Genomic DNA, 24,680 nt, shown 5'->3' with positions numbered 1-24,680 from the left:
CTATAAAATCGATGGTTACTTGGTAGGCTTTGGTTCTGAGAACATTTTTGAAGGAAAAGAGGGAAACTACCATGATTCACCCTACACTGCATGTTCAAATTAGCTTCTCTGTGACCTGCAGTCATTGGAAGTAATAAGACAGTTGTATAAGTGTATTTACTTTTCTCCTTCCAGTTTACTCTGACAGAAATTACTGAAGTGATGTGTTGAGTGCTATTTTTAATATTTTGATAAAGTTGATGTTGTCCAGCATAGTTATTTTAAATTTTCTAGCAATAGCAGGAAGCAAAGTTTTTGGAACATATTATAAAGGAAACTTAAACCATACGCTGTTCTGCTGCCCTTCTGGTGAACAGCAAGCTACAAAAATATGTAAGATTCCCGGAGAACAGATCATATATACTAATACCTTGTGTGTGGTGATGATAGGTTAATGCATACTCCATCATGGATTACTTTGCTCGCAAGCAACCTTAAACTTTTAACACTGGGTAATCTATTGGCTCTGGTACATTTAAAAAGCTCCTTCTGTCCAAAGTGCGTAATAGTTTATACCATAAACTGATTTTTTTTTTTAAATGTATTTTGTGTGCAGTTAAGCGTGGTTGAACCAAAAGCAAGATTTCTACTGTCCTTCTTGCTTTTGTTATTTCTTAACACCATTACATGGGAATTGTTCTGATAACAGAACGTTGTGATGAGCTACATGTGGAAGGTAGATACTGGAAAAGCTTTTTAAGGTTTCATAGCAATTGGATTAACTCAACCAAGTATGGAAAAGTGAAACCTTAGCCCATACATACTTCAGAGTATTCTTGTGTTGGGCAAAAATACTTTGCCCTGGGGCACCACTGATGTAGGTTCTCATACTTGATGCAGTTTGAAACTAATAAAATATATGTGACTTAAAGCATCTATTAAAATAGGAAGGATTTTCAACATGTGGTGGCTCGGTTTCTAGCTTTGTCCCCATGCTTTTAACTTGTCCTATTTTTATCTTAGTGCAAGATAGCAATTTGATCTTATTTTGAACTTCCAGTATTCAGCTCCTCAGCATTAATTTGAGCTATTCTATATTAATCCATATTTGGGGTAAGACTAAATATGTGACAAATGACTGGAAAACTATAGCGTGATGTGCTGTTGAAGTAGACTTTCATAGAAGATTTAACATGTTTATTCTGCTGTCTGTGAAGGGTAGGGTGGTCTTGTTCTGTTGGCTGAGGGGAATGGCTATTTAACTGTCTTTGAAACATTTTCTCACTTGTGCCTCACATCAAGATAATAAAATACTGACATCTCGCATCTGTGCTAGAACGCATAACAAATTAGAAAATCATCTTTAAACATGTTTGGCCTTCAGGGTTTAACATCAGAATTCCAAATCTTTGCCATGGGCAAAAACCTAACAGAGAGTGAATTTTGTCCTCAGCTGTACTAAATAAGAGAGGCAGGCACTAAGGAGCAAAAGATGAAATATTTTGTGAGAAAATATTTTCAAGAAAGAAGGCTGAGGTTAGGGGAAGACTTTATTAGAAACATGGTCTAAACACCATTTGAAATATTTTGAAAAGGTAGGTAGAATAAAAAAAGCAATAGGAAGGACGTGTTAGTCTCCTGTCATCATATTTGGGGCCCATTTCACTCACTTATTCATTTTAATAAGTCAGAGTGTAAGTGCTCCTGCTGTGGCATGGGTTAGTCTGTGGAGCTGAGGTTCCCAAGATCATGTTTCAGATAAATCAGTTGTGGAACTTGCCAGCCTTGGTGGGATGCCATCGGAGCAAAGAACCTGACTGCACTGGCACTCTGAAACATGTAAATTGGGGAGTTATCTCTGTAGTAAAGAATGCCCAGATTCTAGTCTGATAATAAAGCCAGAGGGATTTAAGCCAAAGTATGAACCTTGTAGAGCAGTGTAGGATGAAGATACGAATATGGATCATTTTACTATACAGAATAGTTGCCAAGAAATTTCAATCAGATAGTTCAGAATGAAATTACTGTTTAAGTTTTTCTGTGGATGCAAAATGCAGACCATCAGAAGCTGTTTTACAGTAGCAGTCCTGAACAAACTAGAAACAAATGCTGTGATGAAATGTGGAATATGACTGAAATTCAGCAATAGTGCAAAAAAACCCCAAAGTACTAGGTTTAACATATATGGTGGAATGTGTACAATATCCATTCATCAGGTGAGTGCTTGGCTCGAGTGGTAGTGATCGTTGAGTCGCCAGAAACTGCAAGGAAGGACAGCAACTACAATTGCTTAACGTAAATTATTTCTACAGTCAAAACTTTTTAGGTTTTCCCATGCAAACTAGGCACAACAGAATTTGTCTAAAGAACTAAACTTGATAAGGCAGTGAAGTAATTCCACAGAATGAATGCAGTGCTGAGAGAAAGGACAGCAAACATAAGAGAAACCCGTTGCAAACATCTCAACACAAACATTTTGGAATGTGGACAAGGCTTTGGCTTGTTAGACAAGAAAGTGTTTTATCTTTCTGTCTCAAGTTAAATGGTTAAGTTACACGTATCTGCAGAAATGTAAAACTTGCCTAAAATTCCAGACCTTTTACCTTTTAGTCGTTCTAATTTTTCTTCCAGAGAGATTGTTGATGTCAATGTAGCAAAAAAAAAATATAGGGAATTGAGACACCGTGAGTAGTAGTAATGCATTTTGGCAAGAGCATGTTAAAGCCCCAGCACAGGGAGATGCTTCAAATAGTGTCCAAACCAGAAAGGTCATTTATTAGCAAGCATTTGGATTTGTTTGGAGAGGATCTAATGTTTTAAGTGTCTTGTGAGCTCAGGCCTTGTTTGAGAGTTCCTGGCATACGTCTGCCAGTTGTGGGTATGTTTTTCGCTTCAAGGTAATAGATAGAATAATTAACATAATTGCAGGTATGTACTTACAGTCTGTGTATAAAGCAGACCAGAATTAGCACAGTATGGCCAGGATTATGTTACGTTGCAGACAGTTACATTGATCAGATACGGATATATACAGTTCTTGAGGAAAGGTGCAAGTCTGTAAGTAAAATTCTGTAGTGCCATTAGGTCAGTATTAACTACCTTAGAACTTTGCTGTCTAGTTCTTTGCATAATATTACGGGATGTGAGGTTGAATATACTGGCTAAAAAAAATATTTTTGTGTTACCTGTGCACTTAGAGGCAGTGTGGCCAAATATTGGTCCGTGATAAAGATTATGGTACTCTCCTACGTTTACATAGCTAGCTAGGCTTTTGAAGTGTAGACAAGGTGTCATGTACAGCCATGGCATAGTGCTGTTTTTTAGAATTATTCCAATGCACCAAGTTTGCGTCTGGCATCTAAATCCACCCGCTTGGGTGAATAGGTCATGGTAGACAAAGATAGCAGATTTTTAAGGGTGTAGGCAAAATGACTGTATCCTCTGTATTAAAATTAATTGTCTGGGTAATGCTGTTTATTTCTGTAGAGGTGTAGCAGATGACATTTTCTTAATATTATGGTTTCATTCATTACTTACATTGATAACTTATTTTGTGGTGTCATCCCAGATTGGATTTTCCCTTCTCAGAATTTGCACAACCAGAAATTTTTGTGATGTTTGCAGTGAAGCTTCAGGCAATTGCTGTGCTGTCATGACTGCATATGGGAATAAGGTCAGAATCATTGGCACAGTGAAGAGGAAACAAACAGACTATAGCACATTTATCTACTGCAGTGAATATTCTCTAGAACCAGAGGATCCAGGTCCTGAAGGTATGCTGCAAGGAATCAGAGGTAGGATGCTGAAAAGTTAAAGCAGTGGAATTAAAAAAGGAGAGGGAGGGAGGTTCAAGTAGGCTGGGACTAGGTGAAAAAGCATAAATAAAGAAGGATCTCTGCACTGAAGTGCTGAGCTATTTGAGATTGTGTTTGGTTCTGCATTCCCAAGCTAAGTAGATGCCAGATGCACAACGCTGTCCACCTGAGAGATATAAATTCATTGATGAATAAAGACTGAATGAGTGTTTTGCTGGAGAGGGGCCGTTCCCCCTTCAGCTGAACCCATTTGGAAGTCTTCAGGAGACAGAAAAGTCCCTAATTTGCATTTGAAAACATAATTTTATTTATTTATTTACTTCTAGCCTTTTGTTAAGCAACCGTTGAGTGCTACCTTTTAGAGTTTATTAAATACTGGTAAGTAAGTCGAGTAGTTCCTGCCATCTGAGGTACCAGTGTTCCTCTCTGTTCATCTGCAGAGAAGCAATTCTTTTCCTTTTGATTTGTGGTCCCTCCACCGTTGTATCTATATTCTCTCTTCAGACAGAAATTCAGTGTTTTACAAGAACTTGAATTTATTCATATCTATCTCCTTCCTCTACCACCCACCTTTAGCAGCAAGAGTGGAAGTGACAAAATTCAGTTTCTGCAGCAGTGGAAAAAGAATGTCTCTTCTGATTTTTGAGGAAAGAAATTAATGGAAACGAGTCCTGTTAGCAAGTCTTCTAGTTTTGTCCTTAGCAGCAAGGGTTGGTTGCAAAAGCTTTTCCTGAGGAGGAACAAAAAGTCAAGTCCGTCAGTTTTTGTAAGCTTGCCTTCTACAGTAGCAAGAAACATTTGAATCAAAGAAATTTTAGCTTGACATTCAGCAGTTCCTAACTGTACAAGCTGGTATTGCGTGTTGCATTCATGAAAAGGCAAAATTCCCATTTCAGTTGATAAAAAAGACACTAACAATTACATTCTGAAATTCTATCCAGTAGAAAAAACAAGTTAGAAAATATCGATGCTGATTTTTTTTTTTTAAAACATTTGGTGGCAAATAAGTGTAAGTGTAACTGTAAGTACACTAACCTTTTCCACACAATTCTCAATGCATTCTTGATCTTTTTGTGCAAATGTGTATTATGTCTCTAATCATTATGTATTATACGTGCAAAGAAATTTTTGTGTACTTTGTAGGTCACCCTTGCCAGCCGACTGGTTAACTTGAAATCATTGTATAGTACTGCAAGGCTAATGAAGTCTTCACTTCATCTGCTTTTTAAGTTAAAGTAGGCTTCTTTAAACTAAAACTTACTTGTTTTTTCTCTTTGCTTTCCTAGGTGTTCTCTAAGACTAGCGGTAAATTGTTAGAAAGTTTTGGTATAATTGTTTTCAGCTCTCTATCAGCTACTACAACGGTGATTTCCTTCATGAGAGAGAATGCTTTTGAATTTGCTAGATAAAGCTGGTTTGTAACCATTTTTTGCAAACTCACAATGTGATTTTCAGTTACGTGGTGTTTTCTAAAAGTAAATCCTATTTAGATCCTGTAGTATTTTTTCATTTTTATAAGGTGAAAAACAGCCATAGTGTACTGCATGAGAGTAAATATCTTTACTCCTATTTGATATTTTAGGGGTTTTATACAAGGTAACGTGAATAAGCATAGTCAAGTTTCCCATGTATTAGCAAGAACGTGTTGTAACATTACTGATCTCTTAAAGTGCTTTGTTTCATTCTGATCTGAAAATAGGAAAACCTTTGGTCTTAAAATTGATGAGGGAATGGAGAAGACTTATCAGAAGGCGGTCTTTACAGAAAAAAGCAGCAGCCAGGTATTAGCTTTTTCAGTGCCAGCTGAAAGCCTCATTTGTAGGTAAAAAAAAAATAGGTTTTGTGGATAACTGTTCTCTTACTGTGAATTTGTATCTTAGGTGTGACATCTTCCCAGTCTCCTCACCTCCCAAGTAATTCACCTGAGAAATGGGTTTAAGAAAACCCTTAAATAGAACAAAAGTGGTATTTAATAGTGATGCTTGTTGTTGATTACCTACTCTATTCACTCCTTTTGGCAGAATTGGAAGGAATGGACTACTCCATTATTTCTGACACACAAGAAATGTATTTCTGAAATTGCAGCAGATGTGGAAGAAATGAATAATAAATATCACATAAATGATAGTGGCCTGGACAGTGAAGGAGGAATCTGGCATGCAGACTAGCTGTATTTGGTTCTTGGCTCCTGTCAGATGATGGACCTTCAAGTAATTAATAACATTATTTAAAATGCCGAAAAATCATTTGCCTCATGTAGAAGTTTTTTTTAGTATGAGAATATCTGCAAAGCCATTGCAGGGATTGTCTTGTCTGGTTAAAATATCTAGAGACCTTTCTCTGACAGGTGAATCTTTAGCTTGCTGAAAGCTATTTGTTCACAAGCCAAAATATGTTTATTCAGCAGACTCCTTGGCTATCGTGTTTTTTTTCCTCTTTGCTAGTGAAAATGGTGCTTGTTGGGTCACCAGACCCTCAATATGGGACTGATACTAACTTAAGCTCATTAGCTGCTACTCGTGTGTGGTGCTTTTGTCCCCTTCCTTTCCCTGCCCTCCCCCCAGTTTCCTTTTCTATAGATACAGAGTCATCTAGAAAAAGATAAGGGAGTGCTTTCACTTCTTTGTGATATGGTGGTCCGGCATGAGTGCACTAATTTAACTACCAAATCTAATCATATGCACAGCTGCTTCAGGATTTTACTCGTATAACTTTGGTCAGCCAGATCTTGTCTGTGATCTATCTCACTTTATTTCGTGTCCTGCCTTCTAGATCTCCTTGCATTAATTTTAAACTCACGGTACTGCTTGGTTATCTGTTGCTGATAATTTTCTTTCCTTGCCCTTTTTCTTTTCTGATCTGTTGTCCTCTCACAAAAAATTTAGTCCTTTTTCTTGCTTATGGTTTTGTGCACTCATGAGTTTTAGATAGCAAATGTTATGCAAAATTTAAGTAGCTTCAATTTCACCGTTGTTTCTTGAAGCGCTGTTATTCCTGTGCGTGTGTTTGCTATCTTCCATTTAACAGGACCCCTCCATGTAGCATATTTCTTTACAAGGAGGACAGAGATGCATATCAACCATTTCCCTCCATTGCTTGTCCCAGGGATGTAGAGGGCAACTTGCAGGTTAGTCATCAAGTCTCATCTTTACAGTGGGACTGTATTTACTTGTAGGTATTCACATCTGTTTTCCTTGCCCATTATTCTGCCTTTTAATTTAAGCCTTTTCTCATTTGGCTCCATTAAATCTTTGTACAAACATGGTGTATTTTCCATATTCTGTGATCTGTATCTAATGGTTCTGATGATTTTACCAATTCAAAGTCTACTGCCTTTATCTTCATCTTCCCATTTACTTCTGGCCTAGGTACATCAACTTCTCTTTACCAGTTATACTAGCAATTCAAGGGGCCTTTTCAGTGCTCTTTAGTGACCTGTTTTGGAGAGAATCATTAACTGGACCTTCCCTCATTGAAGTTCTAGAACATACATGTTGAGTATCTTTAGACAAATCAAGGTAACCCCTAGAAGTTCAGGATCTTTCACTGGGTGGTGTTATAATATGGAATTATTAGCCTTAGGTCTATTAGCTAGAAAGACAGTAAATTGATTTCTTGAAGCCTTGTCTTTTCACAGTTATTTATGTGTCACTGTTCAGACATGGCCCTTGGTGGCTTGATCTGTATCAGGTTGGAATAGATCTCGGGAAGCCCTTTCCAGCCTAAGTTCCACTGTGACTGTGATTTTCTTTTTTTTATGTTTTGAAACTTTTAAACTGTCGGGTTTTTAATGCATTCAGTGTTCTGAGATTGAGTACACCAGTAACATAATCTAGTTTGTTGCTTTTTTTGAGTTGTCCTGGTTTGCCTCAAGCTTGATGGCTTTCTAGCTTAAAGAGAAAAGTGATGGGAGTAAGAGTTACTATTAACCAGGACAAAAAAATACTAGTAGAATTACGTATTAAAACAAACAGCAGTACAAAATGCAGGCATCTCAATCCAGAAGTCCAGACCCTGGTAAGCAGCTGATGGAGCCATATTAAAAAATAATTTTCAACTTAACTGTAGCTAATGGACAGGAGGAAATCACACAAGGTGTTCCTGGTGATAGCCTTCTTGCGAGAAGCTGTGCTTCACAGCAGTCTGTTGGGCAGGGAAGTGGGGAGCTTCGATGTTGCTGCTCTGGCTGGTTCAGGCAACCACAGGAGGGCGTCCGCAGCCGCAGGAAAGCCACTCACCCAAGTGGCTTGTTTTTTTATATAGAGGAGAATGTAGATGCCCAAATAAAATCTCTGTTTTGCATTCTGACTTGCTATGTTGAGAATTTGTGGGAAGGAATTGCAGCTTTAGCAACAATTCAGTGTTTTGGGGTTTTTTTAAGGATGCTGACATTTCTGTAACCATAAGCGTCATATGTTCCGTAATGGATTTGCCTTTTGCTTAGAGCTTTACAGAATTTGTCATCAGTTGTTTCTTAAAATATATATGGTTTCAGTTAAATCTGCTGAATCACAGCTTGAAACATCGTCATAGTATTAATTGGGTTGAGAGTCTGTCTGATGTCCATGTTTTCAGAGAGAATCTTGTGAAAGTACATGAATTTTCTTTCAGTTTAGCGAGTTCTTTGTTCTGTTCTGGTGGAGTTTTGAGTTTCCTTTTGCCTCTGGCTCCATTTCAGCAGGGTTAATGTCATTGGCTAGTTTCCACTCATTTATCAGAGAATTTATCGATAATCCAGACTTCATGTGGTTGAAGAAAGATTAGAACCTTTCCTGTTGGAGATTCAGTTGGAGTTCAGGTACGCTTGCTCTTCTTACCTTGTTAAATGCCAGCTTTTCAGGCTGCTGTTTATCCCTGACAACCATTTTAATCTCTCAAATGAGTCTGTATAGCTTGTATGGAGAGATACCCTTTTATCTTGTAGGTACCTTAGAGGAGCATGTTAAGAAGGTGGAATCATTTTCTAGGGATGATGGAGTTAGCATTTTTGGATTTTTTTTTTTTTTTTGACTGCACCATTGTGCATGAAGAGATTTCATGTTGGCCAATTGCTTTGAATTCAGGCTTGACACCCTTAAGAAGCTTTATCAGGCTAGGGTAATGCTCAATTACAAGCATTTGTACGTTGCTACTCCTTACGTAGAGGTAGCAAATGCACAAGATTTGGGAGTATGCCAGTTGTAGGCATTACAACTGTGTACATTCATAAACAAGGTGGTAAGATTCGGAGGAGATTTCTTCCATGGCAACCAACAATGCAATAGTTATTCATTATGGGGTTTGCTGCAATTTTTTTTGAATCATTTGAGACTGGATTTGATGAATTTTTTACTTGATGTGACAGTTCTTGGATTTAATCATGTATGAAATTTGTTACCTTGAGCATGGATGTGATGATTGTTGTGCTGAGATTTCATATTTATGATGGTGTATTTCTCTGTACCGTGTATACAGTGGACCTGATAATATGAGGAATCTATGCATGTGAATTTTAAAAAAAAATTATCATCTTGCCTGGTCTAGGAGCACAAAGGAGCGATCCTGCCAGATTCATTTGTTTGCGACGGTAGTATAATGTTGACATGGGTAGGGTTGGCTTTTAGAACTCTCAGAAAACCTTTCTAGGGTAGATAATAGTGCAGTTTTAGCTTGTTGGATGTTTTCAAAAGTACATATGAAAAATAGGTCTTAGGTGATGATAATGTTACTAAAAAGCTGAAAATCTTGCAGTTGCTTTGACCAGTTAAATTTTGCATAGTGTGGCCACTGGCCTGAAGGATCAGTGTTTTCCAGTGGGATGGTATTCATGAATCAGAGTGCTCACCTTTCATTTGTTCTCGTAGCCAGAAGGCTTTGGGATACATCTGAAGACTGAGCAGTGGTGTTTCCTCAGGGGGCGTTTGGTGCAAGATGTAGGGCCTGTCTGCAGAGTGAAGAAGAGAAGCTTGTGGTGCTGCTGTCCATGGTGTAGAAGCTGCAGTAATGCAGCCAGTGAGGTTTTAACGCTGACATGACCTCATAGGAATAAACTGATCCATTTTATACTGTTGTTACTATTATGTAAGGTATAACTTGTTTTAAACAGCGCAGTAATTCTGGGTAAGATTCGTGCTGTAGATTGCTAAAGTAAAAGCTGTGATTTTGCTTTCTGCTTTGGTTTTCATGAAATTGATCATTTCATAAATCTGTTTTTCTTGGACTTTTTCATAATGCCCTTTAACAGATATTGAATTATTTTGGTTATGAAGATTGTAAGCAACATGTTAGTAAAACTCAAATGATGTACACTTATATTAGTGGAGACATACCTATCTGAATATTTATGGTAGCTTTTGATATTTCTGTGTTATTAAAAATATTCTCTCTTTCCCTTTTAATATAGCAGTGTAAGACTGGAAACATCTGGGCTGAATGGACTGTAGCATCAAAAGAAGTTCTCAACTGTTAACTCGAAGAATTAACTACATCAAAATGAAGCAAGTACCAGAGATCCTTGGAAATGCCAATGGGAAGACTCAGAATTGTGAAGTGAATCGTGAGTGTTCTGTCTACTTGGGCAAAGCACAGCTTTCTGCCACCCTACAAGAAGGTGTCATGCAAAAATATAATGGCCATGAGGCTCTTCCGTTTATTCCAGCAGACAAATTGAAAGATCTAACCTCCCGTGTGTTTAATGGCGAGTCTGGGGCCCAAGATGCCAAGCTGCGCTTTGAACCCCAGGAAATAAAGGGAGTTGGAACACCACCAAACACTACTCCTATCAAGAATGGCTCTCCAGAAATTAAGCTGAAAATCACTAAAACCTACATGAATGGAAAGCCTCTTTTTGAGTCTTCCATTTGTGGAGACAATGGTGCAGATGTGTCTCAGTCAGAGGAAAATGAACAAAAGCAAGCAAACAAGGAAAGAAGAAACAGAAAAAGAAGCATAAAATATGACTCCTTGCTTGAGCAGGGTCTTGTTGAAGCAGCATTAGTATCAAAGACCTCGAGCCCCACTGAAAAGAAGGTAGGACTTGTTTTTATATTATTTCTTTTGCAAGGTTTGTTAATACTGAGAATGCATTTGTTCATATGCTATTCTTCATTTTGGGTATTTCAGTAGGTGCTTCCCCCAAATAGTTCTCCTTCCGTAACCTTATTTCTTTGTCTTAATCAAGGACAGATACGCTCTTGTTCTGATTAGTGTTTCTTGTCTATGCTAGGAGTACTCCATAAATTCTGTCTCCATGTAAGTAAAATAAGTCTCCAGAGCAAATAAGGGCATGTGGTAGTATGGGATGTATGAAACAGAAGCTTTATCCAGCTATGCAGCCAAGACCTAGCCAGGATGTGCACCTGGGCAGGGAGCTGGGGATGCCTCTAAATTTAGAGATGGCCTTTAACTGTTGGAGAATGAGGTATTCTGGCTTCCTAATGACCAGGTGTTTCAGAAAAAAATGTTCCTGGTTCCGGATTAAAGAAAATTGTACTCAGCTGCCAGTTGGCTGATGAGCTAGTCCCTTTACCTTCAGGTTTTGGCAGTTGGAATGTAGTCCCTACTCTTATTTGTCATCTGAAAAGAGTGGGGTTTACTTGCTACAGCCTAGTGAATTGTATTAATTTAGAAGGTCTAGGTACTTGTATTACATGTTATTAACTTCTGTGGGGAAGCTCATCTGTTTGGGTATTTTTCTTAAATATGGGGAGAAATGGAAATTTGACTTTAAATTTTGCTTCATCAAGTTGTAAATAAGAATGCTGCTGGGAGCCCTTTTTCCCCTTTACTTAGTTTTTGTTGCTAGACTCCATTTAAAGAAATACAGTTTGCAATCATTTTGTCTTGGAGGAAGAAACCTACGTTGCAGGGGTGCTTCTATGTATATTAAGATTCTTGGTGAGTAATTCAGAATAGTGTTGTATAACAATGGTAAATGTTAATGATACTTTTGCTACTGAAGAGGTTCTGCTTTTACACACCTTAAGAGCAAAATATATGTTGTAGTTTTCTGCCAGCTGCAAGTTTACTAGTTAGTGTTGATTCCTACTTTTCCCAAGGTCGCATGTGCAGAGAAGATCCGCACACATAGCTGCTGTATTACTGATTTTATTTACCCTTGTTTTCATTAAAACTACTTAATGAATAAGTTTATTGAACTGTGTAAACAGTCGAAGTACCAGAAATATTTATCATTAATTTATATTTTCACTGTTACCCATCCTAAAATGATCAGTAGTGATGCTTTCAAGAATTTTATTAGACAGATTGTGTTCTTTAAGGAGAATGTTTCAACACTAATTCAGACTTTTTGTTCAGACTTTTCCAATCACTACTCTGAGGTAAAAAGAATGGGCACAGTCAATAATAGGAGTAATTTTTTTTCCTGTTCATGGTTAACAAGGATAAATTGGACTAAAAGGCGGTATATTTATTAGCATCAACAACTGCATCGCATTTATGTGGCTTTTTTTTCTTTTTTTTTTTTAGAAGGATGAGGCAATATTTAGTGTGCCTATCTACAGTTTATCATGAAGCCTTTCAAATCGGTAGTCAGTTAAGGGTGATTATTTTTCCTGGTCCAGTTAAGATTAAACTCTGGCTTCTCAGAGTTGTCTTTTGGCTAGAAATGGTCAGGAGATGTTTCCTAGTGTTTGAGGCCTGATGCCTGGAGGGTGATAGGGTTACTTACTTCTGTGCCAAACTGGTAAGCGACCAAACTACCAAATCTGGACAACCACCTGCTTTATCTGACACTTTGCAGTATTATAACCTGACTCTTTTCTGAGCATTTGAAACAGAATGTCATACTTCTGGCTGTTTTTTCTTGCTTAGTGTTCTTTAAAGCACAAAGGGCAGAAGGAAAAGCATTTGAAGGTCACAAAACGTTGTTTTATGATGTAACTCCTTGACTGTAAAAAGTCTGAGACTTTGCTCTCTCTCACAAGGAGGTTTTGCAGCTGCAGGTTTAAAATAAAGGAAGAAAAATACAATGCTAGGGAACATGCTGAAGGAGATTTTTCAGATGTTTGTGTAGATATAGACTAGTAATATGCATGTGATCGTAACTAATCTCTTAGTATTGGTGTTCTTTGGTTTCAGGCCCCTAATCTGTTATTTCGTCGCCAACATCAACCTTAACATTAGTGCTTCATACTGTGGTTTTATGTAGCTGATTGTGGCTGCACAGTGGAAGTTGGAGAAATACCCTTGGAGTAAAAGCTGATTAATTTTGCACTTAGATATCTGCCTATTGTAGGCTACAAGTTCATGTAGAACCTGTTTGTCTGGTTTTATTTCTGGGCTGGTTTCTCTCTTGATTTCTTGTTGTCCAAGCTCATATTCTTTTGATTTAGCAAAAATAGCATGGTTCAAATACTACCTTATGTGGAAGGTAATTACATCTCTGTTTGAAGGACATAGCAGATTACTATCTTGCCGAGGCGAGGGGCATATAGTTTAACAAATGCTTCAGTGCTCTGTTGTTAGGTTTTCTTGTTGTTTGGTCGTTTCTTGTTAACAGAAAGGAAGGCTGTTTACAACTTTTATCTGCAAGTCAGTTTTCATTTGGGGATAAATGTGATCTGCCTTGCTCTGATGCAAATTAGATTTCTGGTGATAATCGCCACCTTTTCCAGGCCTCTGAGAAGCAGCTGTACTGCTTTCACTTCCCCAAGGGGAAGGAGAGAAAGCGGGATAAGCCATGGTTCTTTCTTCCCTACTCGCCCTTCTTCCCCCCATCCTGCTGATCGTCCACCTAATTTAAAATCCAGCCCCTTCTGATAAGACCTTGTTTAGCAACTTTCATGCCAACTACACCAGTGGTGGTGTGACACCACCTCCAAACCTTCTGTGTCACTGGTGGCAGGAATCACGTGTTAGGATACCCATCAAACCCATGGACTCTGATAGCCGCCCGCCTGGTGGTGCTGCTCACAAGAGTGGCAATACTTCAGCACCAGATTTTGTGGTGACTTCTTTTTGAGTCCTTATTTTTGTCATTTCTCACAACACTACCAGCTAGGAATGAGGATTTCTCTAGATGTTTCTCACTCGGTACTTTTACTAGAAGTGAAACAATCCTGTTTAGAGGACAATGGTGGAGATAAACTTCATATACTAATATGAAGTAATCCAAGGCCAATCCCTAGAGCTATCCAGAGTTTCTGTCTGGGAAATAGAGTTCATGCAATTGCAGCTCTCATGCTGGTGGTCCCAAAGTAGGTCTGTGCTCTCTGACCATTAGAACAGCTTGGTATGTGCTTCTGGCACATTAGAGCCTGTTCTGCATAAGCCGGTTTGGGCCTGCGAGTGGCAGTTTGCCCTGTTGGCAAGGCTTCCTGGCATGACCTCCTAGCACAAGTGCGGTAGCTCAGAAAAGCAGCAGTGCTGTGTCCAGGACAAACCTCGAAGTCCACATACTGCTACACTTGCTAGTTTAGGGATTCCAGCTGTGTAAGAGGTACATGATCTGAAAGCTGTACCTTCCACATAGCTTTGTGTCCAGTTTTCTGGTAGCTCGCTTTTGTATTATACCAGAAACTTCGCAGTTTGTTGTTTTTCTCTGCTCAGTATGGTCCATAATAGACCTTGCAGCAGCTACTTGGGAGTCAGTTGCAAGTTACTGCAGAAATTCCCCTAGTCCTTGTCATGTGTTTATGTTGCCATTTTATCTTCACAGAGGAAAGCTGTTCTGGCCAACACCATTATATTCAATACCTACATGGCATTGTGCCTTTCCTAACGAATGGCTAAGATTCAGAAACCCTGTAAAGTAAGACTGAAGTAGCCAGAGGATTATCCGCTGCTTTTTATGCTTCTGTGTGTACTAAATAAAGGAAGATGGGGACCACTGAAGGGCAGTGATGTTGCTCTGATGCTTGCATCTAATCAGTAGACATGAGCAAAAACCAAGTTGCCTCTGTGGGACTGGAGAGCTGTGCCCATCATGTTTGATGATCCTGTTACAGTCAGAACCTTGAGTGACTTGGTTTGCTTTAATTTCTAAAAAGTAAGAAGAAAAGGAAGTAAAATAAATGTGTCTTTTTAGAAGGAGGGCTTGCTTGATTGTTTTTTGTCATCAATTATTAGGAATTTATGGTCAAGTACAGTTACTAAAGTTGCCATAAAATGTGCAGCTAAACTACCACGGGAGTCAGGATCTGTAGTTGTAGGGTAAAATGAACTTAATTGCCTTTTCTTTTTTAATAGACTGTTCTTCAGGTCTTAGATCCTGTCTTCAGGCCCATAATAATACAGGCTGTCTGGCTGATACCGTCAGAATTCCAAAGGAATAGGAGTAACCCTAAAAATCTCTTCTGGGTGATCCCTTCTGGAAGAATAAAAATAAGTTCTTACCCCTTTTGGAAGAGTTCCTGAGCTACTGTTTTGTGTTAGCGCTCAGTAAAGGATTATGTTTAGCTACGCCTTGAAAACTTGTTTGTGCAAAGCAGCTCACAATGTGCAGCAGTAATTGTTACTTTGGAACTTTTAATTGTTTGTTCTTAATGCCTCATTGGAAAAGTATCTTCAAGAACTACTTACAGAACTACTACAAGTTCCTGTTAAAGAACTGCTAAGAAGCACCAAAAAGCATGCAGCCTCAAGAGCATACTGGTTTGCGGGGAGATGAGAAGCTGTGAGTATTCTCAGAGCGGCTACAAAATTAATTACAGAAAGCTGAAGTATTTGTTGAAGGCTCTCCATACCAGACTTCCTGTTCTTTTACGAAAAACTGGCTGAATTAAGTACACTTTCTGCGTAAAACTGTCATCTCAATATGTAATATGCAAATATTTCCACCCCCACCTCCACTCTTCAATCATATTGGTGAAGAATCCAAATCAAATATGAAATATCTTGAAGTGATGGCAAAAATGCTTTATAAAAATAGTTCTACCATATTGGATCAAGGAGCCATTTGACTCGGCTTCTCGGCTTGGGGGTGAGGTTCAGGGGAGGGTGCTGGATGGTAGGTTATAGACATGGCAAATGATGGAGTGATGGTCTCTTCGAATACATTCAGCCACCAGCATTTTGTGACTCAGAGCTTTCTATAGCTGGTGACTTTGTGTTCAGTAGCTGTCGGTGGCTACATTCGTGAATGAAGACCTGGGTTTTTTTTGAGCCATTGTGAACTTTCTGCATCCGTGGCATTAAGTAGTTAAGCAACAGAGCTGCTAGTTTTCAATTTGCCACCTACTTGTTTCCCTTGATTCTTTCATTAAACTAGAAGGAGGGATCACGGACAAACTTCTCTATTACTGATAGCATTTCTTTTTCTCAAACCTGATCAATTTTTAATTTTGGCTTGAAGAGACGTAGTGCCTTGTTCCACATACAGGAGCCATTCCAGAATGTTACTTCTTATTTCTTATCATTGTTTCTCTGTACTGTGATGCCCTGTGGGCTTGTTTGATTTTGTTGGTTGGGTTTTTTTTGAGATTGAGGGACCAGAACAGTACAGGACATTCAAATACATGTCAGACGAAGGAAACCTGCTCCCCTCAACCAGACAGCAAAGCCCCATATCCCCCTGGTGAACAAGTACCACGTGCTGCAGGAGGAATCCAATCCTGCAGATGAGGATGATGGCTCCCACAGCCTAGAATCTTTCCCTAGGCCGCACCATCCTCAGAAAAAGATAAAAACATCCTCCATTAAGAAGAAGAGGAGGGTGATTGTTGTAGGGGGCTGCCTCCTAAAAGGAATGGAGGGACCCATTTTCAGACCAGACCCACTCCACAGAGAGGTCTGCTGCTTACCGGGGGCATCAGTGAAGGAGGTAGCTAGAAAACTTCCTTCCCTGGTCCATGAGACAGACTACTATCCTCTGATAGCAGTCCAAACTGGTAATGATGATCTAGTAAACAGAAAGACCAAAACCATCAAGAATGGCTTCAGGGCCATTGGGAAAATGATGGAGGGGTCTGGGGCACAAATAGTATTCTGCTCCATCCCAAGGCTAAATAGAGAGGAGCAGGAAGTCAGGAAGAAGAATTCGATTAATGCCTGGCTCCGAGCCTGGTGTGAGGAGAGGGGCTTCGGCTTCTTTGATCATGGGGTGGCTCGCGCACCCCCAGGCTTTGTTACTAAGGATGGGACACGTGTGTCTCCTAGGGGGTCTAAAGCCCTTGCTAAAAACCTAGCTAAGCTCATAAACCGAGCTTTAAACTAGATGTGAAGGGGGAGGGGGTTGAGACCAGGCTAGACAGGAGCGAGCCTGGACGTGGGGCACTGGTGATTCGGAGTGAGCTTGCTGGTGAGGACCACCAGTACATCACCACACAGAAAGTGGGGGAGGACACACCTGGGGGTGCTAAGGGAGATGCAGGCACTCTGGAGCTAGCTACTCCAGTTACCAGGCAATTGGGAATGAACTCTGTTCCCTCTAGGAGGGCTGAAGGCTCAGCAGCTCAGCTGAAGTGCATTTACACCAATGCACGCAGCATGGGGAATAAGAAGGAAGAGCTGGAAGCTGTCGTAGTGCAAGGAGCCTATGATGTCGTTGCCATCACGGAAACGTGGTGGGACGACTCATATAACTGGAGTACGGCTATGGTGGGGTACAAACTCTTCAGGCGGGATAGGAAGGGTAGGAGAGGAGGCGGGGTAGCCCTCTTTGTAAGGGAGGACTTGGACTCTGTTGAGATGGATTGTGGCGATGAGGAGATTGAGTGCCTGTGGGTTAAAATCAGAGGAGCCCACCAGAAGGTAGATTTTGTGATGGGAGTCTGTTACAGACCACCCAGCCAAGGAGAAGCAGCTGATGAGCTCTTCTATAAACAGCTGGGGTTAATCTCTAGATCAATGCCTCTTGTTCTTGTGGGAGACTTCAATCTTCCTGATATCTGCTGGAAGTACAATAGAGCAGCAAGGAAGCAGTCTAGGAGGTTCCTTGAGTGCGTGGAAGACAACTTCCTTGCACAGTTGGTGAATGAACCAACAGGGGAAGGTGTCCTCCTGGACCTGCTGTTTGTGGACAGAGAAGGCCTTGTGGGGGATGTGGCAGTAGGTGGACACCTAGGACAAAGTGATCATGAGATGATAGGGCTTTCTGTTCTAGGTGAAGAGGGTGGTTAGCAGGACAGTAGCATTAAATTTCCAGAGGGCGGACTTTGAACTCTTCAGAAGGCTCGTTGGCGAAGTCTCATGGGAGACAGTACTTAAGGGCAAGGGAGCCCATGAGGGCTGGGAGCTCTTCAAAAAGGAAATCCTAGCAGCTCAGGAGAAAGCCATCCCCATGTTCTGGAAAAAAAGCCAGCAGGGGAGAAAGCCAGCTTGGTTGAACAGAGAGATCTTGAGTGATATCAAGAAGAAGAGAAATGTTTATGGGCTCTGGAAGAGGGGACAGGCCTCTTGGGTGGACTGCAGGAGGGAAGTGAGATTGTGTAGAGAAAATATCAGAAGGGCTAAGGCTCAGCTAGAAATCAGATTGGCAAAGCCTGTGAAAGATAACAAAAAATCTTTCTATAAATATATAAATAATAAAAGGAGGACTAGGGAGACCATACAGTCCCTATTGGATGCAGAAGGAACAACAGTGACAGGGGATGAGGAAAAGGCTGAGGTACTTAATGCCTTCTTGCCTCAGTCTTTAATTGTAAAGAACGTCGTTCCCTCTGTGTACAAACCCAGGAGCTAGAGGAGCATAATGAGGCTCCCGTGATCCAAGAGGAGGTGGTCAGAGCCTTGTTAGCCTGACTAGACACCCACAAGTCTATGGGGCTGGATGGGATTCATCCAAGGGTGTTGAAGGAGCTGGCGGATGTGCTGGCCAAACCCCTTTCCATCATCTTCCAACAGTCCTGGAAGACTGGGGAAGTCCCACTGGACTGGAGGCTGGCTGATGTCGTGCCCATCTACAAGAAGGGTCGCAGGGAGGATCCAGGGAACTACAGGTCTGTCAGTCTGACCTCAGTGCCAGGGAAAGTCATGGAGCAGGTGATCATGAGTGCTATCATGAAGCACATGCAAGAGAACCAGGTGATCAGGCCCAGTCAACATGGGTTCACAAAAGGCAGGTCTTGCCAGACGAACCTGATCGCCTTCTATGACAAAGTGACTCGGCTGCTGGATGAGGGAAAGGCTGTGGATGTATCTTCCTGGACTTCAGTAAAGCCTTTGACACAGTTTCTCACAGCATTCTGCTTTGGAAACTGTCAGCCTCTGGCCTGGACAGGTGCACACTCTCCTGGGTGGAAAACTGGTTGGCTGGCCGGTCCCAGAGAGTGGTGGGAAATGGTGTGAAATCCAGCTGGAGGCCAGTGACAAGTGGAGTTCCCCAGGGCTCAGTGCTGGGTCCAGCCCTGTTCAATGTCTTTATCAATGACCTGGATGAAGGCATCGAGTGCACCCTTAGCAAGTTTGCGGACGACACTAAGCTGGGTGGAAGTGTTGATCTGCTGGAGGGTCGGGAGGCTCTGCAAAGGGATCTGAACAGGCTGGACCGCTGGGCAGAGTCCAACGGCATGAGGTTTAACAAGGCCAAATGCCGGGTCCTGCACTTGGGGCACAACAACCCTATGCAGTGCTACAGACTAGGAGAAGTCTGTCTAGAAAGCTGCCTGGAGGAGAGGGACCTGGGGGTGTTGGTTGACAGCGACTGAACATGAGCCAGCAGTGGCCCAGGTGGCCAAGAAGGCCAGTGGCATCTTGGCTTGTATCAGAAACGGTGTGACCAGCAGGTCCAGGGAGGTTCTTCTCCCTCTGTACTCGGCACTGGTGAGACCACTCCTCGAATCCTGTGTTCAGTTCTGGGCCCCTCACCACAAGAAGGATGTTGAGGCTCTGGAGCGAGTCCAGAGAAGAGCAACAAAGCTGGTGAGGGGGCTGGAGAACAGGCCTTATGAGGAGCGGCTGAGAGAGCTGGGGGTGTTTAGCCTGGAGAAGAGGAGGCTGAGGGGAGACCTCATTGCTCTCTCCAACTACCTGAAAGGAGGTTGTGGAGAGGAGGGTGCTGGCCTCTTCTCCCAAGTGACAGAGGGCAGGACGAGAGGGAATGGCCTCAAGCTCCACCAGGGGAGGTTTAGGCTGGACATTAGGAAAAAATTTTTCATGGGAAGGGTCATTGGGCCCTGGAACAGGCTGCCCAGGGAGGTGGTTGAGTCACCTTCCCTGGAGGTGTGTAAGGCACGGGTGGACGAGGTGCTAAGGGGCATGGTTTAGTGTTTGATAGGAACGGTTGGACTTGATGATCCAGTGGGTCTCTTCCAACTTGGTTATTTTATGATTCTATGTTCATGATTTTCTTATATCGTTGGCAACTTCATTATTTTTCATTATAAATAATACTTAGCATTTGATTGATTCTTGACTGTTTCTGGATACTGAGCCACTTTTCTGTGGAAAAGAGCTGACCAGATATAATCTAACTCAAATTTGGAGAACGTCAGCAATTTGCATTGTTTCATACTCGTGATTTTGCTTTGTGTTTTCCAGGACTTTATTTTGGTCTTTTGGGTACTATCGTAGACAGGATAGATGAAGTAAAGTGCTGAGCAGACCATCTTCTGGCCTTTGCAACTCAACAACAGCTTGTGTGCCGTAACGCAGTTCAGAGATTAACGATGCTTTTTTGGTTTAATTGTCTTTAAGTTAACCAGACTTATTCCGAGTCGTAGCACTGATAGTATCATTATTTAAACGAATACAGTCATCTCAGCATGTCCTTTTCACATGGTATTGGCCATTACTGGTGTATGTGGCAAGGAATTTGCTTGTTTTCACTGCTTTTCTGACCAAGATGCGGTGAAGACTTTCTGTGCTCTGCTCAGAGTTCTGCTTCACCAAAATTATGCATGCGTAATTCTAGTATTTAGCTGAGAGTTAGATCTACAGTTCAGGGTTATGTTACTTGGATGGATTTACAGGCAGATTTTTGGGAAAGTTAAGTGATCTGTACCAGATGTCATTTCTGGCCCTTAAAGCCCCTTTTTGTCAAGGAAGAAGGATGCTTTGTGGTAACCCTTAGGCAAAGTAGCAAGAGCAAAATATTTTGATCTGTCTTGGAACAGTGATATGGCCTCCTTTACAAGTTTCCTTGTTCTTGAGTGTATTTCATGTAGGGCACGTGAACTATAGTGCCTCTAAAAGACACTGATTTTGTTTGTCTATTACCATGTTTAGTTATCCTCCCATTATAAATAGGTCCAGCTATGTTAACATTTACATTTCTGGTTTTTGCAAATACCATAAGTGCCTACAGAAGTTGTTCTCTTGTGCGTCATAAAATGTTCAGTAGTTGAAAGTGTATGTTGTCAATAACAAGGAATTATTTCTCTTCTCAGAAAGACAGTTCATAAAATTGCTTTGCTTTGGAAGCCCAGTGCAAGAGGGAAAGCGATCTTGTGCAGACCTTTGTCAAACAAGCCCTGCTACTCTTGCATGAAGAAAGAAAGTGTATCTGTGGCTTGATAGCAGCAACTATTGCCTGAAAAGCTTGAGTTTGTTCCTTTTTTGTTGTTTTGGTAAATAAACATCAACTGAAGTGTATGTTGAGGATGCTTGTGATGAAATAAAATAATATGTGTTCTTAGTTCTTGTGGGATTGATTGCACTTGGATCACGTGCTTTCTGATGCTTTACTGCAACAACTGCCCTATTTTAATATTCATATGGCATTGGGACGTTTCTCGTTAGAGTTTTCCAGGTTTTCTGTACATCTTTATTGCTGAAGGTAAGTATCGTTTCAGGAATATGGTTCAGCATTGCCAAATCAAGGTCATGTCTGCCTGTTTCATTCTTGTGGTTCCCCCCACCTGCCCAAGGCCAGTTAACCACTGATACTATTTCTTGTATTTCGTGTGTGGAAGAGAAGGACCTGCCTAGGTATATGTAACAGCATGACTTGGGTGGAATCCTCTTGTGCCTGCTTTTTTATTAGTTAGCTATAATGCTGTTTCTTCATGCTGAATCAGCATTTGTTGAGCTTAGACCTCTTCTTTCAGCAGTGTTCTTGTTGAAAAGAAAGCATAGAGATAAATATCTGCCTTCACCAGTAAACAGTAAGTCTGTTTGTATGCTGGAAGTGTTATCTGCACTTGGGTTATTCTACTTTTTCCAAGAATATTAGGGTTCAGAACATCTACTTGTGCTACCCTGGGTGCTTGTGAGCTACCAAGAGGAGGGTACATATTAAGAAAGAGTATTGGGAGAACTTTCCTACTGAACTCCGTAAGGGTGTAGGAGAGTGCTAAGGTTATGGCCCTGATACAGATTCTGATCTTGAAAGTATGTATATTGTAAATGTAGTTAACAAAATACATATGGAGATGGCATTCTGAAAATCTTTAGGTACACTGAGATGGTTTAGCTTTCATTCTGTTATCTTATGTGAAATTCATATGGAGATTATTCAGAAATAACCATTTTCTGTGCCAGACTTCCTCATCACTCTACAGCTGTGCTTTTCCAGACTTCTGTAGCATCTCACATCCACACTGTCTTCTGTACCCAGATACTCCATCAAAAGTTTATGCTTTTGAGGTTGGGTGAAGGTTATTGGAGTTGGATGTAGGCAGGAATCTTTTTCTAATACTCAGTGTAAAAGAAGGTTTCATTCATTCTCATCAAGCCTTACCTAATTTAAATTTCTGAAACGTGGAACCTTTCAATAATAAGGCAGTAACTTACAATTTAAGAGGTCATCTAAATGTAAATGCAGAAATTCAGTAAATGAGTTCAAAGAAACTTCTCTCCATATTTTTAAGAAAGCTGGAAGGTTGGGAGGTGTTCAAGAACTTGCATCTCACTGGATCTATCTATGATTTCTTGAATCTGTTTCTCTCCATCCCTTTACTCTCAAAAAAGGGTTGTATCCTAGTTACTGAAATACTGTATTACGCTTATTTCTAAAATCTTGCTCAGATAATATTTTTGTAAAGGAAGACTGCTGATTGGGATAGACAGATTTGTTTTTAAATGTAGAAGCATCTTAAAAACAAATTTCTCATCTGCTAGAGGCTTGCTAATGAGGGAACCAAAGCCAGAGAAAAGAATTGAAATGTATCCAGGAGTTTAGTGATTGATTTGAAATACAGAGTTGTCTTGTTTTTAAATCCATAATCTACATTATCAATTCCTCTCTAAACTTAAATAGTTTTTTTTATTGCCTCCTGCTTGCTTTCTGTCTTGGAGGAGAGGGTCCTATGTGAACCCAACATGCTGTCCCTGAACTACTTTAAATGAGTTTGTGGAAAGACGTGAAGGAAACAAAACATATTGCCATGAAACTTATATTTGCTTTCAAAGAGCCTCAGCCAGCACAGAAAAGTTTTCAGGGAATGTGCAAATAGAGCAGTGATTTTTCTTCAGCCTATTTTATCCTCTTGTTTCATAGCTTTACCAGCTAAGCACATTGAAAAAAAGTAAGAACGTTGAAGAAAAGTTGTGGCAGGAAGGTTCAAACTTAGTGTCTTCTGTAAATGTAATTCACATTGCCAGATATGACTCCCTTTTAGTAACAGAAGAAAAGAAGTTAAGTGGTTAGTAACAGAAGGAAAGAAAAGATAACTTGAAGAAATACATTTAATGTAATTAGTCTTGAAATTTAATTGGGAAGGTTTCAGTTAAATCCTGGCTTAGTATAAAACATGGAAATCTGAAAAAACTAACAAACCATCTCCCAGTACAGGGTTTGTTCATTTTTTGTGTTGATCTGGATATTTCATACCTTTCTTCCCCTCAGTCTTTACCTCACTGCACAATGTGATGTGTGTTATACAAGGGTGTTGCAGATTTAATTGCGCAAAGGTTGATGCAATGGCCATTTGAGGGTTGCAGTCTTTGGTCTGCTGAAGTGTCCCTTTCTGTTTTACTGAAGGTGGAACACAAAACTTTGCCCATTCATTGCTCCTTTCTTAATGTTTCTTCATCCTTCCCCATTTGTGTTTTCTCTTAATCATCTGATGAGGGTCTGGTTTATTCTTTGGTCTTCTGCCTGAAACATTCTGTAGACAGCGGTTTGCTGAATAAGTCATTACGTAGCATTCTTCCGTTAGATGATAAATAGAATATAACAAGACAAAGTGGAAAAACTTATTTTTATCCTTTACTCGCTCAGTTACTTGTGGTTTGCTATCAAAATATACTCCCCCACATCCCAGAAGTTGGTAGCTATTTGGATAAACATAGGGCCTCTGAGGATTTGTCCTTCTGGGATGAAAAGATTTACTGTAATGTGTGAATTATCTTTAAAGAAAAGAAACTCCAAACCACTAAGTGAGGATACTGTGGTTTTATAAGCAGAATCAATTAGAATAAGCACTGGCCATTCCTTAAGAGACTTAAATTGCCACCCTTTTCATTTGAAGCAATAGTGTATATTGAGGATTTTACATAGATTTTAATCAGCTGTAGTTATAATTTTTTGGTTTGTAGTGATTTGACTTCATGAGATTTTTGTCCTCAGTCAATGGAGTGAGAAGAAGCTGTTTCTGTGTTGGGAAGGACAGAACATCCCTCATTGGGAAAGTAGCTGCATCCCGCCATTCCTTTGCCTGAAGACTGAATGGTGACTTGTCTTTTGTCAAGTGCAATTCCTAAAGTTTTCAGGAAGCAAGAGCTTTCCTAAGAGCATAATTATGATGGTGGTTTTTCAGGGAAGAAATGTTTTGTATCATTGTCCTATTACATAGTTTGGTGGGATTTTTGTTGTGTCCTTAATCATTGGTGAACTCAAGTGAAAACAACATTACAAAGCCAGTCTTGTTTGTTCTGTTGCTCCCTTTTGCTCCAGACAAACCCACCACCTCTCCTGAATCTCTGAAAGGAATGAAGTTTGTTCTACAACCACTTCCTTAGTTCACTGTCGTTCCTGATACAGGCAAGAGATGACAAAGTATTTTCACTTGTTTTTCTGTTGCACAAACCCGTGATAGGAAAGCAGAGTATGAGTGGGTGACACACAGA

General features: G+C 40.4%; 1 protein-coding gene across 6 annotated transcripts in view; it reads left to right on the top strand.

Annotated features, from left to right (window-relative positions):
* NSD2 (nuclear receptor binding SET domain protein 2) overlaps positions 1 to 24,680 on the top strand; it is a 108,965-nt gene that overhangs the window by 33,753 nt on the left and 50,532 nt on the right. For all 6 annotated transcript variants that reach the window (XM_069856474.1, XM_069856476.1, XM_069856475.1 and 3 more), the window contains exon 2: positions 10,177 to 10,802. In XM_069856474.1, coding sequence (XP_069712575.1) covers positions 10,206 to 10,802 — 597 coding nt within the window. In that variant the 5' untranslated portion in view covers positions 10,177 to 10,205. The remainder of the gene's footprint in view (positions 1 to 10,176; positions 10,803 to 24,680) is intronic.

Source organism: Phaenicophaeus curvirostris, chromosome 4 (assembly GCF_032191515.1).
Source record: "Phaenicophaeus curvirostris isolate KB17595 chromosome 4, BPBGC_Pcur_1.0, whole genome shotgun sequence".
Classification (NCBI taxonomy): Eukaryota; Metazoa; Chordata; class Aves; order Cuculiformes; family Cuculidae; genus Phaenicophaeus; species Phaenicophaeus curvirostris.
Note: the sequence above shows the minus strand (reverse complement) of the source record. Positions and strands in the feature narration are given on the sequence as shown.